Raw genomic sequence first — 27,763 nt, 5'->3', positions numbered from 1 at the left:
CTGCCTCAGACCATTTTTCCTCACCCTCCTGAATTCCCTGGAGCAGTGTCAGGTTACCAGTTTCTAAGCATGAAACATTTTGTTGCTAATAGAAATGTCAGTATCCATTTTCTCATGTTTGCTGGAAGATTTAATTCCATTTCCCAATCCCAGGGGCTGTTTTGCATTCTGATGTTTGTTCAATAATTGCATGAAAAATAAGAACATGCTATGTTGGAATAGTTTTGAGCAGCATCCTTTTCCAGGCAGCCTGATGAAACCCTGGTCAGAAACTCAGTGTCTTTGAGAATATCCTTTGGGGGGAGACTGTCTGGAGCCTGTAGATGCCAGACTCAGGAGAAATGAGCCTCGGGACAGGAGTGTCAGATGTGCAGGTCAGGGCTGAGAGAGTGGAGCAGGGAAGCCTGGCAGGAGGATGCAGCAAACTTCAGCTGCTGGGGAGGGGGATGGATCAGAGGCAGTGTGGGATGCAAAGGCAGCAGCTGCCCCAAAGGGTCTTGCATCTCCCAGACTGCTGGGAAACACCTGCCTGGAGGGATGCAGAGGGATGCCAGGTAGCAGGATCAGAACTGGGACACAAAGACACTTCCCATGTGCAGAAATCCCCGGTCTGGGCAGCGCTGAGCATTGAAACCTGCTCTTGAGCCTGGCTGTGGATCCATGGGTGCTGCTTCAGTCCCCAGGTGAGATCTCCCCTCTTGGGATGTGCTGCTCTACGTGCAGCCACAGCCACTCACCCTGGGGGGGATTCTGGGGGCTGCTGTGGTCGAGGTGACCCCGAGGTGCTGAAAGTCTCTTTTTTCCCAGCTCTGAGATCAAAGAAGGAGTCAGGATTCTTTGGCTGTGGTTTTCCAGGTTGTTTATTCTCTGTTATCCATAACATTGTTTTTCTGACCTGCTGAGGTCTGTCTAGCAGGTAGGTCTGAGGCACACTGCCTGCCTTCAGGGCACTGTTAGCTTTTTATACTAAAAACTACGTGTACTTTATTTACAATAACTTCCCAATACCTATCACCTGTGTTAGACAGTTTGTCTCTACTCTAAACCAATCCAAAAGTGCCACCATCACCCCAAAGATGGAGGCTAAGAAGAAGAAAGAAGGACAAGGCACACCCAAATTCCTCCGTCTTGGCTTCTGGACCCCCATTCTAAAACCTTAAAATTCTATTTTTCTGCCTTGTGACAAACTAACTATCATTCTACTTAAACTCTTGTGGCTTGTGAATCCTCATGTAAAGTTGGTTATTGTTTCCATGGGTTAAAATCAAAGGCACAGGGGTCTTGGACTCTGTGCCAAGGTCTCTGAAGCCACCCAGGGCCCCCAGAGGGATGTGCTGGGTTCCAACAGGAGATCACAGTGGAAACTCATAAGAGGGAGGTTTAGAGTTCCTTGCTCCCCTAGGAAGCCTTGGAGCACAAGCCCATGTGCTGTTCCCAGCTTCCAGCTCCTCTGCCCTGTTATTGTTTCAGACTGGTGGTTCTGCTGTTAATGAGTGTATCAGCACCATTGACTGCAGAGCTCAGATGGTGCAGTGAGATCAGTAAAACTGTGATTAAATGTTCCAGTGATCCACTATTGATTCCCAGAGACATCCTCTTATACATTTGAGCTCTTCATTCAGCTGTAGTATGAGCTAAATAATTTGTTTGCCCTGGCCAGACTTCATGAAACAAAACATTATTTACACCCCAGCAATCCTAATTAACACCGTGGCCACGTCCCTTTCAATAGCAGTACATTTCTTGTACAACAGCACAGAATGATGCCAGTCTTGACACTCACATTAATGTGGTTCAGGTTGGCTTTATCCCTTCTGGTAAATGAACTGGCAAAATTACTGTCAGTCTCCAGCTAATTGTCCCTCCTAAAGGAGTTTAATGGGGCATGGGTGCTGAATTCTCCTGGAAACGGGGCACTGTTGTCATTGCCATCAAAGTCTGGGTCTGTATCTCAAGGCAATTGCAAGGCTTGATAAATTTAAAAAATATTTTGATCAGTTTTAAGAAGCTTGGTTGTTTTCCACTGCTGCTGATAGATGGCAGTTATGGCAGTGCTCCCAAGAGGACCTGCTGAAAGTTAGTTCAGTTGGGTGCTCTTGATTTCCCTTAATCAAAGGGATTTATTTTAACCAAGGGAGAGGTGGTGGAAGCAAAAGGGAGTAGTGTTTTCTATTCCATTTTCCTCTATTTCCCAGGGCTGGAGCACTGTGATGATAGAAACTGGTCAAGGTGCAGCTGCTCTGATGCATCTCAAGCTACAGATGGGAGAATGGGAATGTGGCCGAGAACAAAAGGGAACTGTTTGCCCTTTGAACTTTGACTTCACTGCTTTCATTCATTGGTCTTGGGAAGCTGGGGCTCCTCAGCTGATAGAAAATGTCATGGGTCCCATGAAAGTGTTGGAGGAATCCAGGTTTGCACCAGGTGAAGGTTTAAACCCTGTCCTTTGGGGTGGAAGGTGGAGGGCTGGGATGATTTGACTGGTAGTTCTGCAGATGGGTGGGATGAGCTGTTGGGTTGCAGAGTAAATAATGTGGTGCTGCTGCAACCTGAGGTGGCCTGTGGGCTTCCACTGGGGCTGCTGAGAAAGCTGGAAGATACAGGCAAAACTCTGGGCATATTAGAAAAGCCAGTGATGCTTTGTGCTCTGTTGGGTTGTATTCCTGTATTTGGAGTGCTGTGGGCTGGATCATGTTGTCACTATTCAGGTGAGCTGGGGTTTATTCAGGTAGCATTTCTCTGGAGGTGCCCATGTGCTTGTACCCTCCTCTGTCAGCACCCTTAGGATTACTTGGCTTCTGTGTTGTTTCCTATTTGTCTGCAAATGTGATGGCAAAATAAATTATGAGACATAAAAGAACACCCTAAAATAGTAAAATCTGTTAATGTGCACTTTCCATTCCATGAGGCTCTTGCATAATTTGGGCAGCAGTTTGAATTAATTTTCCCCTGCACTCACACAGTTGGAAGGAGCTCTGACTGCAAAGCACTGGAGAAAACACAGGGGACACAAAAATGTCCTTCCCAGTGTGAGGAACAGACCCTTATTAGCTCAGTGTGACCTGCAGTGATGTAATGCAGTTTATTTTTGGCCTCATCAGACAAAACAGTGAGCAGTGTTGCAGTTAAAATCCAATTCTTTTAACTGACAGACCTGATCCTCTGCTGTCTCTTACCCCATTTCCTCCAGCTAGTGAGGAGCTGTGGGTGTCAGAGTCACACCAGCTCTGCTCTGGGCTTTTTCACAACCTCAAAGCAAATTACAGGGCTGAGCAGCACCCAGGGAGCAAACCAGTGCTAATGGCAGCCTCAGAGGACACAGGGGTTTTCTGCACATCAGACAGCCCCAAGCACTGAGCAAAGAAATAAAGCATCAGCCTGAGGGCTGCTGCTGGTGGCCTTTGCTGAGCCCTGAGCACTCGTGGTCTTTCAGGAGATGCTGCTGCAGGAGGGGGTGTGAAGCCACAGGAGAACCATCCCCTCCCTTTGCTCTGCAAACAGACTTTGCAGTGAAGCCCAGAGTGGAGGTGGCCTGGGGACAGGAGGTGTGGTGGCACTTGTGGATGGATGGATGGATGGATGGGATGGATTGGATGGATGGATGGATGGGATTGGATGGATGGGATTGGATGGATGGATGGATGGATGGATGGATGGATGGATGGATGGATGGATGGATGGATGGATGGATGGATGGATGGATGGATGGATGGGGACAGGCAGGGTCTTCTTGTGCTTGCAAGAGGGTGAGAGTGGAGAGGGCTGCAGGCTCAGGGGAGCAGGGCAGCTCCTGTGCAGCCTGCAGGGTTTTAGTGCTGCACAGGTGGAGCTGTGCTGCCCAGAAGGGTGTTTGTGTTCTCCCCAGGTCCTGTCACACACACAGGCTTACCTGTGCCAGGGAATCACTGCCCTGCTCAGGCTTGGGGCAGCTCCTGTTCTGCAGGGAAGGACAGTTGGACAGGAGAGAAAAGGGTGCTGGTGAGGTTTAAACAAAGAGCAAAATCCCTGTTCAGGGCACTGTAGCAGTGTGAGGGTTGTGGCAACAGAGTGTTCCCAGATTTGGGCTGCCATGAGAGGTGCAAGAGAGACAAAGGTGGGCTGTGGTGTTGGGGTTTTGTTCCTATTTCTTGTGCTGGTTTTTGCTGTCTGGAAGTCTTTATGTGGAACACTGCTCCATCCCATTGGACCTGCTCCGTGGTCAGAGCATCCCCCCTGTGGGAGAGACTTGCTAAGGGTGAGACAGAGCTGATGTGTGAAACCAGCTCCTTGCAAGAGGGGAGAAGTGCTGTAAGTCCTTCCTGTAGCATCCTTTAACTGCTGACAAGACACTGGACCTGCATCTTGAAAAGGAGAGTTAAACCAAAGCTCTGCTGCTGAGGTGTTGTCAGCTAAATCAAGAGCTGCATTTAGCCCTGGGAAGGGCTTGAGCCAGCTCATGTGTGTGGTCAGGGTGGTAGCCAGCTGCTATCTCAGCTTCTCTCATGCAGACCAGCAGGAAGATTTAGTTCACTGTTGTTTTTTCCCCTAGTGCAGCCCACATCCTTGGCTGATGTTCCTCTTTATGTTTCCACCAGCTCCAGGGCAGCTCTCCTGGCTTTTCCCAGGTGAGCGTGGTCAGGGTGATGCTGTGCTGAGCACTGCACAAACACAGAGCAGGATGGGGCTATGGCTGGGGTAAGGTGAGAGCAGGAGAGGCAGTGCCCCACCACAAGGGTGGTTCTGCAAAACACTGGGATGAGGATGATTTTTTAAATTACCCCCTTGCTTTATAAGCAAGAGAGAGAGAGGAGTGTTCAGCAACTACAGGAGCCACATCTGGCTGAAATTATCCAGGATGCTGAGAAGCCAGAGGGGAGAGATGGATGAGCAATGCTCACAGAAGCCTTGGTTCCTTAGGAAACAAGCTCTCAGGAGCAGTGAGAGAAAGCAGGAGATAAGAGCAGCCATGTCCAGGGTTCTCAGCACCATCTCGCCAGGCTTTGCCAGCTCTGTGTGCTGTAGGAGAGGGCAGTGGTGCAGAGCAAGGTCACCTGCCTGGGTGCCCTGGGCTGTGCAGGAGCATCCCAGTGCCTTCCAGGGGCTGGGTGGCATTGCCTGGTTTGGGGTGGGTGTGTGTGGGAAGCAATCCTCCAACATTTCCCTGCTGTGCTGCTTCGGGGCAGGGCTGCGCCTCCTCTCTGACCTGACCAGGTACAGAAATACTTCAGCATCGTTTGGTTTTCCTTTTCCTTAAACCTTTTCTCCCTTCCCCCAGTTCCTTATGAGCTTACAACATCTCCTCGTGCCAAAAATAGCCTTTGGGGGGGGAAGCAAAGCTGCAGCTCCTCCCGCCCTTTGTTCAGGGGCTGCGGCACCAGCCCGGGGCAGCCCCCGCTGCTGTCCAGGTGTCTGTGTGTCCAGGTGTCTGTGTGTCCAGGTGTCCAGGTGTCTGTGTGTCCCAGTGTCCATGTGCCCAAGTGTTTGAGGACAGAGCAGCTCCACCAGCTCGTGTCACCAGTTTTGCAACAGCAGCTTGGAATGGTTTGTAAATGGGCCACGAGTGCTCTGCCAAAATCAGTTTCTAATCCCCACTACCTGCGTGGAGTTTGGGGCAGTGCTGGAATCCCTGCAGGGATTGGGATGTTGGTGTTCCTGTACCCAAACCCTGTGTTTGGGGCAGTGCTGGAATCCCTGCAGGGATTGGGATGTTGGTGTTCCTGTACCCAAACCCTGTGTTTGGGGCAGTGCTGGAATCCCTGCAGGGATTGGGATGTTGGTGTTCCTGTACCCAAACCCTGTGTTTGGGGCAGTGCTGGAATCCTTGCAGGGATTGGGATGTTGGTGTTCCTGTACCCAAACCTGAGCCAGGGCCCTGGAGGTGTTTCTGCTGAGGGCAGTGAGGTTTGAAATGTCACTGTATAAACACCAGGTCACGTTGCACTCCGAATACCACAGTAAAAGCTTTAGTGCCACATAATACTGTGAATTTATAAATGGTCCTGAACACCCTGGCTGTGTTAGGTGTCTGTAAAGTGAATAGGACCATGCAAATAAAGAGTTTATTTTCCCCTCATTCTGCCTTTTTGCTGGCACATTTCCTGTAATGCCAGTGACTTGCCTCCTGATTTACACCATATATAGAAATGTAGAAAAAGCCTAATTATAATTGGCTGCTCTAACATTTTGTGAGTTGAACTTCTGAAAATACTGCCTGCATCTTGATCCAAAGGTCTGAGTTTTTCAGAAGTTTCTGTGAGTGTAAATCTCTGTTTAACCTCAGTGCAGATGTGGCTGATGGGCAAACAGCTGTCAAAAGCTTCAGCCAGCCTTGATCTCAGTCTGTGGAGAGGAATTTTCAATATAAAGAAATAAGCTAATTTATTTCTACTTAATAGCCTCCAAAAGAAGTTGCTGCTTGGCTCTGACTGCTTTTTAATGTCACTGTTATCTGATGCTAGTTATAAAATGGATTAAATTCTCTTCTGATGCTTGAAAGGCTCAAGCATTAGAGCAGGGCTTTGAGAGAAGCTCCATCATTTTCTGCTCTGCCCCTCACTGATGGGAAGCTCTTGTTTTTGTGACTCAGGGCAGCAGCATGCATCAGGAAGATGTGGCTGTCACAGGATCTGTGGAGCATCCCTCACTGTGGGATGCTTTTTTGTGCTGTCTTAGCCTCTTTTTCCAATCCCTGTAAGAAGATTCCTCATAGACCTAGAGATGGAAATAAAGAAGTAATAGCAGCGTGTGGTTAAGAAGCAGCAAAAATCTGATATTTTGTTGAGAATTCATGTTGGCTTTTGCAAAGAGAGGTGTGGGCATGGAGAGGGAGATGCTTTGTGGCAGGAAGTCATGGCACCAGTTCCCTGCAGTGCATGTTGGTGCTTGGTGTGCTAGGATTGCATCAGTGGTGCCTGCTGTTAAATCACCATTTCCAGTAAATTCCCAGCAATTGATTCCAGTATTTGGCTGAACCAAAGTGCCAGGTTTGGCTCTCACTGGATTTCAGCAAAACCCTGCTACAAATCTCTGCACCCAGTCCTGCCCTTGTCTGTAAGGCCTTGGCTGCAGGGTCCCAAAGTCTGGCTGCATTCTGCCTCCTCCCAGCTGACACCAGGAGCAGCTCCTCTGCTTGGCACTGGGGCACCCAGGGCAGCTGGAGGGGGGGCTGATCTCTGGCCAGGCTGATCTGGGGCTGAATCAGCAGCCCGGGGCACAGGGATGCTGCACCTCTGGCATGGACCTCTGCCCTGTCTCAGTGCCCCAGAGGATGCAGTGATTTGGCATCACAGCCAGGCAGGGGTTGTATCAGGGAATTTGGCTTCTTGGCTGAGTTTTGCAGCCTGCTGTGAGCTTGGTGCTGGGCAGGTTCTGCTGATGCTTCTCCTTGTGGTCGTTGGAGCAGCGGGGAGCATGGCAGGGAGGGAGGCAGGATGTCAGGCTAAGTGGCAGTGGGGCTCTAGCCCTCTCCAAAATGGATGCAGCCTCCACTATTGGCTTTTCAAAGGAGCATTTTAGCCTTTCAAGGATGCTCAAGAGCATTTTGGTTTTTGTTTTGCTCTGAGTGCTGCACAGATGCCCCCAAAAAGCAGCCTCTGTCCAGAGGTTTCCATCAGAGGGCTGGGGCTGTCAGTGCCTGCTGGGAGTTGCAAACCCTGCAGTTCTCCCAGCCCAGCACAAGGTCACTGGAGGCTGCTGTGCTGTTGTCAGGAGTGGGTTAAAGCACGAGCATCCCTCCAGTGAGCAACCTTGCCTGGCACAGAAACCTCCTTCTCCTGCTGCCCAGCCACAGAGCAGCTTCTGTTCTCCAGCCCTGACATCAGCACTGGCTGGGATGTGAGTCACGCTGGGAGCCAGGCTCAGGGAGCTGCTCCCCCTCCCCACACCCTCTCGTGGAGGTGGAGCCCCTCTGGGTGGGTCTGAGCCCCTCTGGGTGGGTCTGAGCCCCCCTGCTCCCCCCTCACCTGTGCAGCACCTGGTGTGTGTCAGGTGGGACCTGGGCAGCCCCAGGAGCAGGGCACGACCCTGTGGGGCTGTGTGAAGTCTGGCATCCAGGCCTTGGCACTTGTGCTGTGGATTTTGGGTACAAAAAAGGGGAATTAAGGCCTGATTTGTTTTGCTTTTTTTTCCCAAAAACCTTTTGTCTGATAGGGAGGAAGAGTTTAAGATGAAAGGCTCTGGAGAAAGATTGAAATGGTTGGAGGAGGAGAGTTTGCAGAGAAGTATGTTCAGCTGAAGCAGATGGGACCCCACTGCCAATGCTCAGTCTCCTTTTCATGTCTTCCCAGTGTAATCCTTTATGCATTTAACATTACACAACTCAGTGTCAGGACTTGCTCCAAGAAACCTGTCCCCATCCTCTCCTTGGAGGTGTGAGGGAAATGCAGTCATTGCTTTAAAACAAATGCTGCTGCTTCTTCTGCCTTGGTGTGCCCTGGCACTGCTGCCATGGGAGGTGGATGGGGGGAGATGCTTTGCAGGTCGCTTCTGCCCTCTGCAGCCTCACCCAGAGCAAAGCAAAAACTCACTCAGTGAGGGAACAAATGTTGAACCAAATTGCCTTGGAAGGAAATGGATCCAATTGGAAAAATCCACTGAAACCAGCAGCAGATCTAAGCCCCAGCCAGACTGGCAGCACCCAGTGCAGCATCCCCAGTGGGTTTGGGCAGGGCTCTCCTGCAGAGCTGCCTGTGCTGGGTCCCAGCCTTGCTCCCTGTCAGCAGCTTCACAACACAAGTGGTGTAAAGATCAAAGAGGGCTTTGCTGCACTAAAGACAAGGCACATCAAAGGGCTCTTTAACAAACTAAGCTCAGGAGGAGGATGCAAGGCCAGATGACAGCATGGTTTGTCTTACCATTACTTTTTCTCGTGCAAGGGGAGCAGGGCTGTGGCAGGGACCTGCCCGTGGCTGTGCTCCCGTGCCAGGATGTGCTGACATTTCCACAGGGCTGGCATCATATGACCAGGAGCTGGAGAAGCCTTTCAGTGCCTTTCAGGAGCTGTTTGGAAGTGCTGATTCAGACGTGGTGCAGGCCCCTCTGAAGGAGCACTGCCGCCTCCTGGGGCTCTGTGGGAATCCAGGGAAGATGCTGCACTGCTTCCCAGCCTTGATAGGGATACACGCCCAAAGTCGCCACCAAAAGGCAAAGGAGAGGGCTCCACATGCAAAAGCTTGTCTTTTAGAGTTAAATTTGGTGCATTTTTATTTTTTTCTATCTCTCTGAGCTATGGCAAGAGGCCAGCGACTGCTGTTATGCTTTCCAGGAAATCCATGAACATTGCAGTGACAAAGTGATGGGGCGGTGATGGATCTTACAGATAGCTGCTGTAGGAAGAAAAACATCTAGCAAAGAGAAAATCTCTGATGTCTTCAACTCCCCTAAAGCAGAAAAGCATTTAGGCAGCCAAAAATTGCAGGTGAGAACCTGTGGGTCTGAACTTAGGGGAGGAGGAGCAACCAACCCTGGGAGGGGGGAGCACCACTGTGAGCTAAAGCTGGATGCTCACAGCTAGTTTAGGGATCCAGCTGTAATTTTAACAGCTGGTTCTGTCAAGCTGCCTTCAGCATAGCTCTGATCCAAGCTTCTATAATTAGGCAAGGAGCAGCAGCTCTCGTGCGAGAAGCGCGGCCGCAGCGATGCTCGATGCCGGGGAAGCAGAGCAGGGTGGGTGGGAGCCTTGCTCAAAGGGGTAAGGGCTGCCCCATGAAATCTTAAATAGCTGGGGGTTGGTCTTTTTTTTGTTCTCCATCTAAGGGTTTTGTGCACAATGTTTCGTTAGGGTTTTTTTCCCCCCCTCTCAGAAAAGCACGCCTAAGAGATGTTGTTTCGTTTTGTGTCATCCTGTAACAGAAATATTTACATTTAGCAGCTCAAATCAAAAGCTTTGAATTTGTGGTCAGTTTGAGGTCGGTTGAATTTGGTGAACTAGTGCAGTTTCTCGTGGGTGAGGTGGTCTGAGCCCCTCCAGCCTGTGGCAGCTGAATGTGCTGGCTGTGTTTTGGGTGTGCTCTGGATGCTCCCTGGGGATGCCCTGAGTAGTTCCCAGGAGAGTCAGTCCAGCTGGTGAGGACAGACTATAAGATCAATAAATGTGTGAAACACCCCAACTATAATTATCATGGCTCACTCCTGTCCTTGAGCTTTCCCTGTTTGAGGTCAACTAGCTTGAATTAGTGTATTTTGATATTGCTCAGGCTGCCTGTTCCTGTAACCTTGAGTTTTTGCAGTCAATAAATGGACTCATACCAACTGGGGACAGCTGAAGAGAAGTACAAGCCTTTGTTCTCCATGTCTTGGATGATAAACATTTAAGGAAAGAATAGGAGAACCATCCCTTTGTATTTTCTGTGCTTTATGAAGGTAGTTCTTGGTGCTCCAGGTCTGGTGTTTCTCAGTGATTTTACACTGTGCACATTTCACATTCCCTGAGTAATGACACAGCACCAAAGAGCTGGGGCATCTTTCTTCCACTAATGAGAAGGGAGCGACCAGGAAGCAATAGGATAACAAAGAACATGGGAAAGGCTGTTTTCATGGCAACTCATGGCAGCTTAATTCAATTTCTGCTACAGAAAGATCTGTTTTACTCTGGAGACCTGAGCAGGGCTGGGCAGTTTCTGTCTCTCACCAGATAAAGAACATTCTCCAGGGTGAGGTCATGTCTTTTTCTGGAGTTTGCCAGAGATGCAGCTGAGTTAGATCAGCCTCAGCTCTGAACCAGAGCATTTGCTGATGTTTCTTTCTTGCCAACACCAGCCCACACCTGCATTTTCCCCCTACAGTGAACTCACCCGAGTTTTCACCTTGAAATCCCCAGTGCAGCAGTGGAGGAGTTGTCTACACCCCACTTCTTACACTGAAATGGGACAGGGAGGTGCCTCCCCAGCTAAATGGGACTGGTTTTACAAATGCTGCTGCTGCTGAGATGCAGACACAGCAGCCACCTCCAGTTCCATAAGCAGGGCAGCCCCTGAGGGACACAGGCATGGCAGTAACAAACAGCATATCCCCAAAATACCTAAAAGACAATGAGGCTGCTCAGCAGGGAGTGAATTTCAACCTTTCATGCATTGCAGAGGGTGGAAGAAAATTTTAGCCTAGCTAAGTCAGTGGGAATTTTGGTCGATGATTAATTGGGACAGAATTTAGCTTTGATTTATATAATTCCAGGAGTTCATTAAGTGGGATTATGCTGCTCCAGGGAACTGGAGGTGATAGTTCTAGAAAAATCAAGGTGTGCAAATGTCCTTGTGCAACCTGGAGGTTGTGGCTGTGCTGCCAAATGCTCCTTCCTTGACAGCACAGCTGCCAGAGCATCATGTACCAGCTGATTTCTGGGACAGCTGGAACACCAGCAGCCAGGGCAGAAACGAGTCCTAAATTAAAAAATTCTCCTTTCCTGGATGAAGTTTTCACTGTAAATGCATCGAACACTCAGTAAAAGACATTCAGGAGCCAGCAGCAGCACTGCAGCAGATCTGCTCGAAGCCATTTGGATTTCTCTTCAAAGCAGAAGAAGAGGAGTGCTAGGTGTGAGAATGGCTTTCCATGATTTGTGATTGTATGGAAATGCTGCCTGTGTGGGGGAATGCTTTATTCCAGGATGCCCCAGAACACAGAGTCCTAAACTCATCTAAAGTCTGTGGTGAACTTCTCTGCTGACTCCTCTGCAGCTCTGTTGGGGATTTAAATTCATCTCATCCTTGCTTGCATTGATCTCTGTGAGCAGCTGCCTAGGCTGAGCTTTTATTTATTGGTGTGGGGAACAGATCCATGGAAAGCTCTTCAGGCTCAGAGATTGTTTTAGCCTGGTTCCTAGGTGTGGTTTGAGGATGCCTGTGTGAAATCCAGACCTTCAGGTGGCTCCTGGTGCTCTGCAGGTGTTCTGAGGAGCTGCAGGTTGGTGATTCCCACTGAGGAGCCTGAGCAGGGTGTCAAGGTCCCTTGTCCTCTTTCAGTCTCACCTCTTTGCTTTCTGCTCGTGGGGCTGCAGGTGGGCTCTCCCTTGCCTTGCAGAGGTGCAGGCAGGACCAGCTCTGTGTGGGCAGCCCTGGGCAGGGGGATGATGGTGTGGGATGGTGGCAGAGCTCCTCCAGGTGCAGGAGGGCAGGCTGCAGGACATCCTCTGTGCAGTAACTCACCGTGGCTGCAGCGAGGATTTTTTGGAGTGTTTATGTCTCGCTCCAGGAGGATCCTTGCCCTGTGGATGGGAGTGGTTTGGCTCTCAGAACTGAGCTCCTGAGGTGAGCTGCTGCAGGATGTAATTGTGAGTTAGCACCTGCCCTTGCACCCCGGCTCCCCAGCCAGATCAGGCTTTGAGTGCATCACTGCTGCTGAACGGGGTGAGCATCACATCAGGAACCTCCCTCCTTTCATCTGCCTTTTGTTAGGAAAGACAGCCTGCAGAAGAGCAAAACCTGAAGGTTATTTACCTGTAACAGGCTTCTTTTTCTCCAAGCAGCCAGCAGCTCCCGGGTGGGTGTTGCAGGGATGCCACTCGAAGAGGAAGCATTTGATTTCCAAGTAAAATTAGATTCCACATTCAATTCTCAGCAATGTAAGTGCAAGGCTTCCAGTAAAGACATTTTCTGTAGCAAGGGGCTGTAACATCTCCCAGCAGATACAGTCAAATTGTGCTTGCAGCAGCCAGCTGTGGTCTTATCTTTAATATGTAAACACTTGCTCAATAATTAAGTTACCTCGGAAGTTGTACTGTATCGATGGTCAATTATAAGATAAACTGATAAAAGGGAGGATGTGGCTGTCTTCTGTACTAAACCTGATATGCCTGCAGCAGTCGGGTGAAGACTTGGGAATTGTGTAATTTGTGTTTTCTCCTCATACTTGTTCCCACGCAGCATTTTCAGAGGAGCTGAGTGCTCACTGGGAGATCAATATCACTCTACCCAAAGCATTTTTGTCTCTGATGAGTGTCCTTTGCACCACCTCACCCTGCAGTTGCTTGCCCAGTGGCTGCCACCCCCTGCTGCCGTGATTTCCCATTTTTTATCGCTCTGATGGCTTCCCAAGCTCTGCAGAGGCTGCTGTGTGTCCTGTTCCTGCTGCACTCAGAGGCACCAGGGGCGAGGTGATCCCACCTGAGATCCCTCCCGGGAGGATGAATGCCTGTGCTGATGTCTTTGTCACCTGAGAGCTGCTCCGCGGGGAATCTAACGTGTGATTAAAGAAACCAGTTAAAAACAGCTTAGGAGGCTGGATTAGGTACATGATCTCTTATTATGGCTCCTTTTAGCTGACAGCCCGGTGAAAGGAGGGGGGTCTGGATTACATGGGGAAACATCAGACTTGACAGGAGTGTTTTCTGACTGTTCGGCTTAGTGGTGTCATGTACAATTTTAATCAGATTTTAATAGTGGCAAACATCACAGGCTTAATGGATTTCAGCTTTGTTATTGGGGCTTTGCTTAGGAGCAATTTGGATTTTCAGCTGTGAGCCACCAGTGCAAGTGTACACACGATTAAGTGGGACTGGAAGCCCGGGGATGGACCTTGCATTTAAATGCCACATGCCTGTGGGGCACAGACTTGTCTTCTTCTGGCAGCCTCAGGATCTGGATGTGTAGTTGAGTGAAAGGATCATGCATCCCCATGATCTTTTCATAGAGATGATGCATCTGGCTCCATTTTCCATATTGATCCCAGCAGCTGGGGAGCACCTTTTCCTGTTACAAAATCAAGACAATATGTTTTTGTGGTGATTTGGAGAATTGGTTTTCCATGCTTGGCTTCAGCCTTGGAGTTGTTCCTCACATGGTCTAAAATGATCCCTGTCCTCTGCTTTAGGTGTCACGGGTTGTTCTTGACCTTCCTGTGGTGAGGCTTTGTCTGGTCTCTGCTGTGCCAGTTTGGGGTGATTTGTCTAGAGGGAAAAGTCCCTGAGGACACTGACACCTGCCTTTCTACAGAGATGTGGTCTTGCCTCCACACTGAGTCTTTTGGGGTTTTTTTTTGGTTTTTTTTTTACATTGTGGGAGAAGATGCCGTGGAAGAAATCAATATTGAAGGTGGTTCTGTAAAACAGTGTTGGCTTTGCTCAGAGGGCTGGATCTGACTTCAGAGGCAAGTCACCATTTCAGGACCTCTTGGTCACTGAGGTCTGGTCAACTGCTTGGTGCAGAAAAAGTAGGAGAAAGGGAACATCAGCCACTGCAAGTTCTCCTTTTATCAGTAGAGAGAAGTGTGTGTTCCTAGTCCCTTTCTGTGCCACCTCACACCACCGACCTGAGGTTTCATCTACTTCCAGCTCTCAGCTGAGCATTGGTGAAGATGTTTTCCCTTAGAAGGCCAAGGAGATGTCTGTACAACCTCATCTGAATCATCCACTAAATCCTGGCTCTCTGTCTGCTGTAGCCATTCAAGCACTAATTGCCTTTGATTAAGTCAATCGTTGGCAGAGTGAGTGGGTTAATTGGGTATTGTGGAAGCAATCAATCTCATCAGCTGCTTGCATCCATGGCTGAAGTGACAATGCAGTGGGACAATAATTGTTTTATGAGCTCCTGGAAGGCAGCAGAGGCAGACTGGATGACAACATGAAACCCTTCTCTGTGAAATGGCCTTTTGGAAAGGTAATTTGGATGCTAAGTGCTCGTTAGGAGAGGACTGATTAATTAGGAGCTGGGAAATGTTGTGCCTCTAAAATGTGTGTGCACAAGGAAATGGTGTGGGTTGCCAGGGTGCTGCACTTGGGAGTTCTTGGGCTCTTTGGCCTGGCTGGATGAGGTGTGAGGAGGATGTGGTGTCCTAAATGGGGAGGAAAAGTTGTCTTCAGGGAGCTGAAGGGAGATCATTCCCTTCTCAGCCTGTGAGCTGAGCTGCACACACCAGCACCCACCCTGCCTGGGGTGCACCAAGCACTGACCTCACAGGGGTCCTGGGGGCTGGAGGATCACTGAGCACATCCTCCTTTGCTGCTTGCTGAGGCTGTAATTCCCAAAGAACTGAACTGTGCAGGGGCAGCAGCAGCTCCTGGTGCCTCCTGACCTGGGCAGTGCAGGAGGAGTCGAGGGGAAGGATTTCCATCTCATCATCAGGTCCCTCCTGCCGTGGGGATGCTGAGACACCTCCAGCATGGCTGGACCTGCACTGCTCAGTGTGGGACCTGCAGGAAATGGATTATCCAGAGGTGGCTGCAGAGTTATTGCAGGGAACTTCTGAGCTCCTCAGACAGGCAAAAAAAGCAACCTGCTGGTGCTGTGCAGGGGAGCAGGGTGCAAGCTCTGGGGGATTTGAGGACCTGGATCCTGCTTGCATCTGGGGGATCTGGGCAAAGAGTGATGGGTTCCTTCCATGAGCAAACTTAATATTCCTTGGTTTGTGACTTTTATTGGAATGCAAATTCTTAAAGTATGCAAGTTGAGTTCATTGAAGTGTCTTGCTTTGAGGGTGGCTGAGTGCTGCAGGAAGAACTGTCACAACCTAGAGCAGTAAAACCATCTGCACTGGCGTGGCTAAGCAAGAGGTGCACAGTTGGTTTTGCAGCCCTATTCAAAGTCCAGTCTGTAAGGAAAATACAGAATATGCCACCTTCTCCATCCAACCCTCTCACTGTGGGCAGTGGGGTTTATTTCAGAGGAATGTCCTTCAGAATCTTTGTTTAAAAAGGAGGTTGTGACACGGGGCCAGAGGTGATGAGTGATGTCAGGAATTCCACACTCAGTTGCTCCAGGTAATTATGCAGCTCCTTAACCTCTCTGCAAAGGTGGGCACACCGTGTCCAGTGAGTGCCTGTGCCCTGTCCTGCCCTAATTAACACCTCCCCGTGCTAATGGAGCTGGGTGCTCAGCTCTGGCACTCAGAGGAGTGGCAGTGCACACCCTGCAATTTCAGCAGCAGAGGGAGGGAGCTGGAGTTGGATCTTCTCCAAAGCTCTGAATCGGGGTCAATGCACTTTAACTGCTGAGGGGAAGGAAAAATGGCTTCTGTAGGAGGAGGTGCCCTGCCTGAACTCCAGGAAAATGTGATTCTCTTGGATTACATGCACAAGTACTTTTTTATTCCTCTTATTCAGCCCCCCCATGCTTTGTCTTGCAGTGAGATGAGAAGGCAGGAAACCACAGGGCTGCATTTGTGTGGTGTTGGATACACTCAGGTTTCTTCTCAAAGCCTGGGACCAGACCTGGTGTTGTCACAGCCCTAGAAACATCATGGAAGCAAGTTCTGTTGCCTCTTTCCAGGTGAAACTGTGGAAGGAGCCAAAGAAACTGAAGATCAGACATGGTTTTAATTCCCAGTTTTGAATGCCTTGCTTAGGATGACAGAAGGAGAAGTCCATGCACATTGGTTTTTGCAAGCCAGTGCATCTGATTGTCCTCCTTGCAGGAGGGATTTTTCTTCTCTGAGAGCAAAGGGTAAAACTGAACAAGTAATTTTGGGTACTTCCTGTAATCCACATTCTCAGAGACTAAACCCCCATCATTAACTGAGCTCTGTAAAGCCTTCTGAGGGGGGGAAGTAACAATATCCCTCTTCCTTAAAATGGGGAACTTGAACCAAGTGCTGGTAGAAGTCAGATGGAAAGATGGTGGCTACAACAGATGTTCTTTGTACAAAACCCTCTCCCTTGATTCCTCTGCAGGCTCTCAGGCAGGGGAAACAAGGCTGCACTGGAGCACCCAGTGGGTGCTGCCAGTTTTATCTGCCTGAAGGAGCTGCAGCCCCCAGCCCACCTGAGCTGGCACAGGACCATGCACTATCTTCTTTTCAGTCAGCCACCCTGGTGCCCCTGTTTTCCTTGCCCCAGAGTTTTAGCTGTGGGGATGAAGTGGGTGTGGAAGTGGCAGTTCCTCAGTTTCCCTTGGAAGCCATGTAACAGGTCAGAAATGCCCCCCTGGGCTGTGTGGCTGTGTCATGGGCCACTTGCTGGCTGACTTTGACACAGCTCCTTGGTGGGGCTTTGGCAGGAGTCACAGGTTTGTGCCAGAGCAGCCTGCAGAGCAAAGTGATTGATTCTGCTCCTTGGCAGGTGGCAGAAGCGATGCAGGAAATGTGGCAGCAGCAGTGTTGGCACTGTCAGTGGTATTTCTTTATCAGTCTTGCCCAGGTGGTGCTTTCTGCACTCGTGGTTAGGTGCTGCTGATCCATGGGATGGTGGCAGGAGGTTGCAGCCCTCGTTCTGTGCCTCAGGAGAGGAACAAACGTGTTGGTGACACCATGCTGTGTGGTCCAACACAGCACTCAGCAGGTGTGGGAGGGCTTGTGGTCCTTCAGCTTCCACCTCAGCAGAGCAGCCCTCACAGAAGGGTTTGGGTGGGAAGGGACCTTAAAGATCATCTCATTTCAGCCTGCCATGGGCAGGGACACCTTCCACTATCCCAGGTTGCTCCAAGCCCCATCCAGCCTGGCCTTAGACCCTTCCAGGGAAGCAGCCACAGCTTCTCTGGGCACCCTGTGCCAGGGCCTTGCCACCCCTGAGGATCTGAGTGTGAGCAGGTGCTGTAAACACAAAGCTGTTGGTAGGATAGTGCAGCACATGGAAGGGGGGTTTGTTCTCTGTCTCAGTGCCCTCCAGTGTGAGATCTGCTCCCTGTTGTGCCTCCTGCAGTTTTGTTTCTCAGCACCTTCTCTGGCTGCTTTCACAGCCCTTTGGGTCAGGGCTTGGAGGACACATCTTGCTGACACACAGTTTGCCTGGGGAACCTGTGTGGGTTCATGCTGGGTTCAAGGGCTGTTCATGGTGCTTTGCACTGATGGGTGTTGACAGGGGTTCAGGTTTGGGCAGAGCAGAAGAGCAGCTCCTGAGGATGCAGCCCTGAAGGGAAGAAAAAAGAAAAAAAAAGAAAAGAAGCAAGCAAAAATCTGTCCCAAAGTAGAGTGAAATCAGCAGCTGGCTTGGTGAGAGCAGCCAGGAGATCTTTTGCTGAAGTGATTGGCCTGGGAAGAGCCAACATGTGAGCCACAGAATGGGACAACACTTGGTTGTGTTGGGGTTTTGTAATTCTTCCTTGAAGTGAATTTGGATTCTGTGCTTTGACACAAGTTGGAAAGAGAACAAAAGATGAAATGTCCAATGTGAGAGGGCAGGGAAAACTGGGTTTCCAGGCTGACTTTGGTCCTGGCTCACAGCCTTGTCCTGGGCAGCTCAGCAAACCTCTCTGGGCTTCCCTCTCTTCATACACAGCCATGATGGTGCCCACCTGCCAGGGTCAGCAATGATTTGAGATCTTCTTGGGGGGCACACAGAGTAATTTTATTCTCCATCCCTTAAATGCTAAAAAATCTGTGTTGTTGAGGGGAGCAAGTGCAATCAGGAATAGCTGCAGCATCCTTCACCAATCCTGTGTGTGGCTCACCCCAGGACTGAGCTGCAGGAATGCACAGGGACCCTGCAGGCAGGTGTCAGAGTGGGGATGTCTGAGGCACAAGCTGTTGGCAGAGAATGAGAGCAGGGTGAGAAGGGCGGGTCTGGAGGAGAAGGACTGTTCCTCAGCAGAACAGCCACACACTTGGTTTGCTGAGTGCTGAAGTCTTAGTTCTTTTCTTTATCCCAGCTCCCTTTTCAAGTGCAGCCCTTTATCCCTGGCTCTCAGTGACTCCTTTGTGCTGCAGGGTACCGAGAAGGATTTCTGTGGAAGAGGGGACGCGACAATGGGCAATTCCTGAGCCGAAAATTCGTCTTGTCAGAGAGGGAAGGTGCTCTGAAGTACTTCAACAAAAACGATGTGAGTACCTGGGGTTGCTGTCTGCACATGGGATTGCAGCTGTGGGAGCATCCTGGAGCATGTAATTCCCAAGATTATTTCTACCATTTCTACAAGCACTGAGTCCCCAGCTGCTGCAGGACAAGAGCACCAGGCTCAGCTCACCCTCCCTTTAGTGGGATCTGCTCTTGCTCCTCCACCACAGTCATGGAGAGAGATCCCCCAGGCCCATTCACACATTCCTGCTCTGTTGCCCTTTAAAGTCCATAGGGCTTTTCTCAAACCAGCAAAGGAGTTTTTCTCAGCTCTGGCTCTGCATCATCCAGCTAACATGGGTTTCATATTGATGACAACCTTGTGATGAAGGTGTCACCACCTTGCAGTGGTCACTGGGCTCTAAATCCTCCTTTGCATGGCATGGCATGCAATCCAGAGGGAGAGCTCCCTGGTTTTCTGTCCCAGTGTCAAGCAGTGTGGAAGTATTTGTTTTATTTCCCCAGAGCATGTTTCATTATTGTGAGAAATGGAGCTATTACCATGAAAATTGCATTTGTGATGAATGGATGGACACTCCACTGTTCAGCACCATGTACTGGAGAGAGCCAAGGTGTTTTTTTCTGGCCTTTGGGTCTCCCCTGGCCATCACAGCTGAGAGCAGCCCAGGCTGACCCACCAGCCAGTTGGTGTAGTTGTGGTGTCATGATGATCCAGAGGAAGGGAACATCCATCCTCACTTCTCCATGGCTCTGACAGCACCATCTTCCCCTTCAGCTTGCTTTGCTGTGGTGCAGTTGCATCTCATGGAGAAGAGAGAGCCCGTCCTTGCTGAGGGAGAAGTGAAAGCCCCAGCAGTTCCATTCAGCCCCTCTTGGCTGCTCTGATAGTTTAAAGCTGCTTTGCCTCGTTGTTGACCACAGCTGTGGTGGGAATGGTGCTGTCTAGACATCCTCTCTGCTGGGATTTCCCCACCAGGGCTGTGTGTCCACAGAAAGTCCCCAGGTTCCCAGAGCAGCACTGACACCTCTGCATGGTGCTGGAGCACGGCACCACCCCACAGCCTCTGCTGGCCCTGCTCTGAGCCTGCTGTCACCCAGGGGCTGCTCTCTAGTTGTTGGGATGGTTTTTTCACAGCTGCTCTTCTCAGTGCAGCCCTGGAGGGGTGCCCAGCTTCTAGAGACACTTTGGAGGGAGATGAACAGAGCTGTGGTGCTGCCACTGCTGGTGCCTGGGAGGGCCTGAACCAGGCTCCCTCTGGGAGGTGGCTGTAAGGATTGTGTTTGTCCCACTGGGGAGGAAGTTCCCAGTTCAGAAGGCAAGGGGAGGAGCAGAGTCAGCAGCCAGTGGCTCGCCTGAGGGGATGGGACAGGTGGGGACATGGACATGGTGCTTCCCAGCCGAGCAGTCAGGTCTGCCGTTGACAAAGGGAATAATCCTCCATCTTTTGGGACAAGGATGAGCTCTCTGTGTGTGCTGGAGAGTCACAAAGCATCCTGGCCTGTTAGTTAGCAGTCTGTCTCTTTCTGTATCCCTGCTGAATCTTGCAGAAGGACAGAGCATTTTCCAGGCTGGGAAAGCACTCGTTGGCACCCGAGCAGTCTCGGATATCTCATCACCAGGGGGTGTTGTGGGCTGGCATTCAGGTGCTTTTAGCTAATGGCCTCAAAGAGGGCTTTTTTCTGACCAAGTGAACCATTTTTTGGTTCACCTGAGCCACCTCTCAGGTGTTTGCTCACCCAGCTGTGTTTTCCAGGCAAAAGAACCCAAAGCAATTATGAAGATCGAGCACCTCAACGCGACTTTCCAGCCTGCCAAAATCGGGAACCCCCACGGGCTGCAGATCACCTACCTGAAGGACAATAGCACAAGGAACATCTTTGTCTATCATGAAGATGGCAAGGTGAGGTAATGAGGAGGTTTGGGAGCCAGCCTGTGGCACACCAGGCTCCAGCCAAGCTGGGGTCTCTTGGAGGGGAAGGGGTACAGGATGCACAGCCAGCTTTGAGAGTGTTTGTTGTGTTCTCCCAAGCACAGAGGGTGGCAACCTGTCCTCTAAGGAAGCAGATGTAAATGGAAGGAATTGGAAATTTCTTGGAGTAGAGGATTTTTTCAAGGCAGGCTCCTCAGTACCCAGAGAAGGAGAAAGGGTGGATGGGGCACTGGAAGATGAGGGGACTCAGCCCAAAGACTTGCAAAAGGGGAGCAAGCTGGAATGTAGGAGAAGCAGGGAACTGTTGTGGTTCTGCCTGTCTCATACTTCATAAAATGCAGACATTCATGTTTGTATTGAAAGAAATCCCCTTGTTGAGATGTCTCTGAAGGGAGGTGGGAAGGAGAGGGCCCATGGGTCTGGGGTGCTCCCTTGTGGGTCCCAGGGAGCTGCTCCCAAACTTCCCCTCCATACCAAGGGCTCGTCAGCAGGTGCTTCCTGAGCCCAGCCCAGTGTCACTGGAGCTGCTCTCAGGTACCTCCCTGATGCAATTTGAGCCAGACTAATAAGCAGCAGCTCTTTAGTGGCCAAGTTGCATCCCCCCGTTGTGTCAGTGTCTGTGGTTTGCTGGGCTTTGGTGGTTTGCACAGCCAGGCTGTGAGGGCTGCAGTCAGGGCTGTGGGGTTTGGGTTTTGCTGCTGAGGTTTCTGCTGGGGGCTGGTGGAAGGAGCTGTTGCTGCTCCCACACAGGGCAGGATGTGCTCTGATGAAATCTGATGGTGACCCAGCTCCATTCCTTCCAACTTCCCTGAATTTGGTCTGTCTCCTTGGCTGCACAAGGGCTGCAAGATGAACCCCCTGGAGCAAAACCCCTCCCTGCCCTTTGGGACTGGAGGCTGCCCTGAGACTCCCCTGTGGTTTCCTGCTGCCCTTTGCTCCCCCAGCAGCCCCAGTGTGTCCTCCTGAACCCCAGAGCTGCTGCCTCTCCCTGGTCTGAGGTTGTGGAGCCTCATTTAGGCTCCTTCTTACATTTCATAGAACCACAGAATGGTTTGGGTTGGAAAGGACCTTAAAGCTCATCTCATTCCCCCTGGAACCTGGCACTTCCAGGGATGGGGCAGCCACAGCTTCTCTGGGCAACCTGTACCAGGGAAGAATTTGGTCCAACCTCATTTGTGTCAATGGATTATCAATATTCCAGAAAGCAATTCACTGCTGGAAGTCAGTGAGGGTTTCAGCTTCTGCTTTTCTGCAGGGTGAAACCCTACCTCCCATCATGATCACAAAGGAGACCCACAGGTAAATAAATAAATATGTGTATAACCACCCAATTGGTGGCTGTGTAGGATTTCAAAACTTTAACATCACAGCTTATTGTTCATTAGCTCCAGCCTGGTTTGGTCATCATGAACTTCAGGAGTGAATTCTTCTCACTGATCCTCTCTGTGGTGCTCTCTGGGGTGTCCTTAGCTGCCTGGGGTAGGAAAGCAAGTGATAAGTGAGTGAAACCTCAGACAAGTAGGTCAGAGTTTTCCAAAACATTGTATGTCTATGTCCTATTATGTTTTGGGATTTTTTTTCTTTGAACTTGAAGTAGCTTAACAAACCAATGCAAAGATTTTTAATTTTTGGGGATGGCTATTTGCCACATTAGACCATTTCTGAGATATCCCCAATTCTTAAAACTGAGATTTTAAAATTTCATGTGAGCCTTTGCTCCTTACCCAGATAATTTCTAAAGCATAGAAAAGTTTAACTCTTAGAGAAGGCCAGCTTCTCCTTTGATGTGGTCTTTCCTACACTACAGCGACCTCACCTGAAAGGGTTTGGCAGTGTTTATGTTGGGATTAAGTCTGGCTCAGTGAGCATGTCCCTCCCTGATCTGGTGTGTGAAGCTTCACAGTCATTAATGACAGCAAGGCAGCTCAGCATCCCTCCCCTGGATGTGCTCAGCATCCCAGGCAGGGCAGCTCCTGATTCCCTTGCAGCAAGCCTTTCCTGGTCCCTCAGTCTCAGACCACAGGGCAGTGTTTGAGTGCTCCCTGCGTGGAACATTTAAAATTAATGTGGCATTTCTCAGCAAAACCTTCAGAGACATGCAGCACAAGCTGTTGGGTCTTACCAGAGATAAATGAATGCATGAGATTAAAAATAAGGAAATTATAAAACAATTATGTTGTCATAATTGTTTAAATTATTAATTGTAATAATTAACAATTATCAATTATTATTGTAATAATTGTTTAAATTGCTAAAAAAGTGGAGAGAGATTTTTTTTTTTTTGCCAAGGACAGGGAGAAGTGCCAGAGCTTCTTGGACTTCAGTATCACTGAAGGACTCACAGGCACAGCTGATAGACTGGGATGCAAAGATAAAGAGATATTAAGCTCCTCTTCTAGCAAAACATTGAAGTGTGTTGGAATTTGGGTGGGATGCAGGTGCTGCTCAGGTGTCCTGCTGGAGGGGACAGGGCTGGGTGGGCAGGTTGCAGCAGCCCTGCTGTGTTTATAGGGTCAGCTCAATGTTTCAAGTGCTCTTTTGGGGCTGGTTTTGCCAGTTCAGAGTTGTTTAAATCCTCCCCTCTGCAGAAAGCCCCTCTGTGCTGCCTGGAAGCTGCAGAGCTCTGGACACATCTGTCAGCCTGGAACAGCAGCTGAGTGTTCCACATCCTTCACCTTTTTGCTGCATTCTGTGTTTTTTTAGGATTCCTGCTGTGGTGTGCTCTGTCACTGGATCCAGAGTGACAGGAGAGAGGAAGCCCAGCAGGATCAGGTTATTTTGTGTGCAGGCTGCCCTCCTCACTCTGCTTTTCTTGCTCATTGCTAGGAAATAGTGGATTGGTTCAATGCCATCCGGGCAGCACGCTTCCATTACCTCCAAGTGGCATTCCCTGGAGCCAGTGACTCTGATGTGAGTGTTCCTGCAGCATTGGCTGGGTGGGGCTTTTCCCCCCCTCTCGCTCGTTTTTAGCTCCTGTTAGCAAGCTGGAAGGCTCAGGGAGTGCTCCATCCTTCGGAGGGGTCTGAAATTGTTGGGTGAAATGGTTGTGGAGGGAGGGATGCTGAGCCCAGCCTTGGAGCCCCTGCACACACAGGGGCTGTGGGAGCAGCTCCAGCACTGCCACCCCTGCAGGAGCCCTGAGCACCTGGCTCAAAGGTGTATTTTGTAACAACAAAAGCCAAAAAAGGGCTGGAAGGCAGCAAAGGTGAGGGCAGAAGGATGTCAGTGCCCTGAGTTCTCTGCAGGTCAGTTTATAAATTCCTGTTTTCCGGGGGCTGGAGCTGCTAATTGTGTTACCCTGGGCTAATGCAATTCCAGAGGCTGCTCTGATGTGCTGTCAGCCAGGGCTGTGTGCTGCTCCTGGGGTGTAACATCTCTGTGGTGGTGCTTGTTGATTACTCCCTGCTCCTCCTTGGCTGTAGATTTTGAAACCTAATTGCATTTTCAGCCTTCTATCAATTATCTGGGAGGGGTGCAGTCGTGGTTCTGCAGGGTGGCTCTGTCCCTGGTGCCCTGCACCCTGAGGAGGGTGGGAGATGCTCCTGGAGGCTGCTGGCTGTGCTGGGGAGCTGCTCCAAGGTGTTTGATGTTGTAGCCTCCTCTTCTGAGCGCTGTGGAGGAGCAGGAGTGGAGCTCTGAGGCAGAGCTGAGGGGTGGGCTCAGGGCTGGGGGCCAGCTCAGGGTGGGTTTTCCTTCCACCCAGTGACCCCCAGGCCCCTCCATCTGACACTGCTCTTTTCTGTCCTCTCTGCTTGCTCCAGCTGGTGCCAAAGCTTTCTAGAAACTACCTGAAGGAAGGATACATGGAGAAAACAGGGCCAAAGGTAGGATCTGAAGAGTTTTTCAGTCCCTCCAAACATGAGCCTTGCTCTGTATGGCCCCAGGAAGGGGTTGCTGGTGGGACAAACCAACCCTTGCCAGAGAGGCAAAGCCATAACCTTGTGAATGTGTTTAATGCTCTCTCCTCACCTGGGAGCAAACATAAAACAAAAATCCAGATCTACATCACAAAGCCAATGTCCCTTCCTGGTACAGCTGGCCCAGCCCCTGGCTGTGGTGGCTCTGATGGCCCAGAAGCCATCTGTTCCCAACTCCCCCAGCCCATCAGGCTGCTCCAGGTGCTTTGACACCCCTGGGTCATGCGTGGTTAGAGAGAAGCTGTGCTGTTTCAGTGTGTGATCTGGCATCTCCTGACTCCCCAGCAAACAGAGGGATTCAAGAAGCGATGGTTCACCATGGATGACCGACGGCTCATGTATTTCAAAGATCCCTTGGTAAGATGAAAGTGCCTGGGCTGCCTGGGAGGAATTATCTGCAATACTACTACTACTAATAATAATAAGAGTAATAACAGTAATAATACAGGGATGATCTGCAGCAAAATGCAGGCTGGTGGGAGAGCCAAGAGGGCACAACGCTGTCACTGCTTGGTGGCCTTGCCTGGTGTGTAGTGGGCAGTAACCCTATAAATACCAAAACCACTTAAAAAGCCCTGTCCACCAGATATTCTGCATCTGGATCGTGGCTCCCTGGTGTTGGTGCTATATTGTGGGTGCCCCTGGGTGAGGAGCAAGGCTGTGGGTGGTGCTTTTGGGGTTTGGCTGATGGGTTTGTGGCTGCTGCAGGACAAGCTGTCCTGGCTGCCCAGGCTGCAGAGCTCCCTTCACCCTCACCCCTGCCTGACTGCTCTGCTGTCTCCTAGGATGCCTTTGCTAGAGGGGAGGTTTTTATTGGGAGCAAGGAGAACAGCTACAAGGTGCTGGAAGGGCTCCCACCATCCACGCAGGGGAACCACTGGCAGCACGGGATCACCATCGTCACCCCGGATCGGAAATTCCTCTTCGCCTGCGAGACAGAGGACGACCAGCTGGAGTGGATCACCACCTTCCAGAAGGTTATAAGCAGGCCAATGCTGCCTCAGGAATATGCAGGTGTGTTCCCTGGGGAGGGCTGGATGTCAGCCCTGGCCCTGCTGTGGGCCCTGGGCTGGAGGATGGGATGGCTGGAGGGGGCTGGGGGTCAGGACATCGCTCCCTCCTGCTTCTGCTCTGTGTGAGGCAGCTCTTCACTGCCCAGGGGATGCAAGGGCTGTTGGAGCAGAGAGGGGATCACCCTGGAGGAGGAGGAGGATGGTATCCTTTCCTCTTCATTGCCTCTGGTGTGATGTCCATGCTGCTGTATGGTTTTAGGGGTAACTGAAGCCAAGGAGTATCAGCAAGGACCACTGTCAGGGTGGGCTTGTGCCAGGCTGTCACCACCTGCCAGTGCTTGCCTTGCTCTAACTTTATTTTATCTGTTTTTTCCTTTCAGTGGAAGCCCATTTCAAACATAAACCTTAGCTGGGACTGGCTGGGCAGACCTGAGGAGTGAGCTTCTGTTTACAACATGACGTGGTTTTATTTGAAATGTTAAAATTAATTCATAATAACAGTAATAATAATAACAATAATAATACTTCCCTTTCCCCTCATCATTCACGTGATCATGTCGGAAGGGCGGCAGTGGAACGTCGGAGAAGATCCTGATCCAACTTGAAATTCAGCTCTGTGGCTGCTCTGTGGGGTGGGACAGGTGGCCCTGCCACCCCAGCACCCCACACCCGCTGGAAGGGGCACCCCACCCAGCTTCACCAGGATGGCAGAGACTGTTGGTGGCACATCCCAGGGGCAGGTGGGACTCTTCCCCATGCTCAGGTCCTTGGGTGCTGGAGCTGAGCATCCCCACACTTCCAGATGGATCCCAGCCCTTTCCAGGGGGCTGCAAGTCCCCAGGGTGACATCCCTGTGGGATGGGAAGCAGCCTGGAAACACGAAAGGTGCTGTGCAAAGCAGCTGAGCCTGCCATGGTGCCAGGGTAAATGATAAGTGAATTATCCCCCTGGGGCTGGAGGTGATGCTGTACCCAGAGAGGGTCAAATAGGATTTAATAATAGAGGAAATGGGCATCATCAGCCTCGTTAAGTTAATGAAGGGCAGGGAGGAGGGGGCTGCAAGGGAGGCACCACCCCATGAGGTGATGCTGGGGGAGCAGAGCTGTATTTGGCTCCCTGGATCATCCCTGTTCCATGGTCTGAGGGCTTTGCCCTGTTTGGGGAGCCCGGTATGGAGCTGGGGGTTTGAGCTTTATCTGCAGTTTGGCTGATGGGCACCATCAAAGCCTGTCCCAGCTCACTCCCAGCAGGCACATCCCTTCTCCAGACTTGGTGGTTGCACTTTTTCCCCCGATAATTCAAATTTTTTTGTTGATTTTTCTTCTCCTGCCCAAAAAAAAAAAAAAAAAAAAAAAAAAAAAAGCAAAAAAAAAAAGCTGCTTGAAGTGACGTTTCAGCGCGGTGTTGAGCACTGTAATTCCTGCAGTTAGGGCGGGCGGGCTGGGACCTACACAGCAGGTGCTGGATTTTCACCCCAAAATGAGATTTGCAGCGTGCCCTGAAGGCCCAGCCCCAGGCACGGACCTGTCCGCCGCGTTTCCTCGGGTGGTTGTGTATCTGAGAGCATCCCATCGGCTGTGTGCATTCGTTCTGTCACTGGTAAGACAACTGTGCTACTAAATGTCATTCCAACCAATAAATTATTATTATGTCAGAGCTGTGGCCGTGTGGTGCTGGGGCAGGGCAGGGAGGTGGGGTTGAAAAGCAGCAAATGGGAACAAGGAGGGGCAGTGCTGGCAGGGCTCCAGTGGTGTGGGATACGCTCACAATGCCATGGGTATTATTTTAGCTATTACTTGTGTATTTCTGTGTGTTATAGTGCATATTCTGTGTATTTTCTCTATAATATTTCTTTATGTGTGCACACATACACAAAGGATAGCTGGTTTTGGGGAATAGAGAAATAAACTTTATGAAGGAGTTGCTGGCTATTCAGACAACTATAAACTGCATAGGGGATAGGTGTAATATATAAAATGTGTATGTATGAGGTGTTCATATGCCCACATTCATGTACAGATGTAGCACTCAGACATTCAATATACAAATATATAAGCTAAATGTATTTCACACATCTGTTTATGTATAGAATTTTTATACTTGTTATCTAAAATATGTGATTATATATTATATACACATGTGCATGCTTTATATACACATAATTTATAAATATATTTATAAATTTAAGGTGTATATATTGCATATAAACATACGTATATCTGCATGCACGTGTATGCATAACTATAATTATATATTTAACTAATATTT

At 50.2% G+C, this 27,763-nt stretch overlaps 1 protein-coding gene across 2 annotated transcripts in view; it reads left to right on the top strand.

Annotated features, from left to right (window-relative positions):
• The window catches only part of ADAP1 (ArfGAP with dual PH domains 1), a 50,209-nt gene extending 23,058 nt beyond the window's left edge, over positions 1–27,151 (top strand). For both annotated transcript variants that reach the window (XM_009091837.4, XM_030229481.2), the window contains exons 5-11: positions 18,547–18,659; positions 20,389–20,535; positions 23,392–23,475; positions 24,327–24,389; positions 24,768–24,839; positions 25,268–25,496; positions 25,876–27,151. In XM_009091837.4, the coding sequence (XP_009090085.1) occupies positions 18,547–18,659; positions 20,389–20,535; positions 23,392–23,475; positions 24,327–24,389; positions 24,768–24,839; positions 25,268–25,496; positions 25,876–25,904 (737 nt within the window). In that variant the 3' untranslated portion in view covers positions 25,905–27,151. The remainder of the gene's footprint in view (positions 1–18,546; positions 18,660–20,388; positions 20,536–23,391; positions 23,476–24,326; positions 24,390–24,767; positions 24,840–25,267; positions 25,497–25,875) is intronic.
• The last annotated feature ends 612 nt before the right edge of the window (positions 27,152–27,763 follow it).

This window comes from Serinus canaria, chromosome 14 (assembly GCF_022539315.1).
Source record: "Serinus canaria isolate serCan28SL12 chromosome 14, serCan2020, whole genome shotgun sequence".
In the NCBI taxonomy this organism is placed as follows: Eukaryota; Metazoa; Chordata; class Aves; order Passeriformes; family Fringillidae; genus Serinus; species Serinus canaria.
This window is presented reverse-complemented; position numbering and strand designations above follow the sequence as displayed.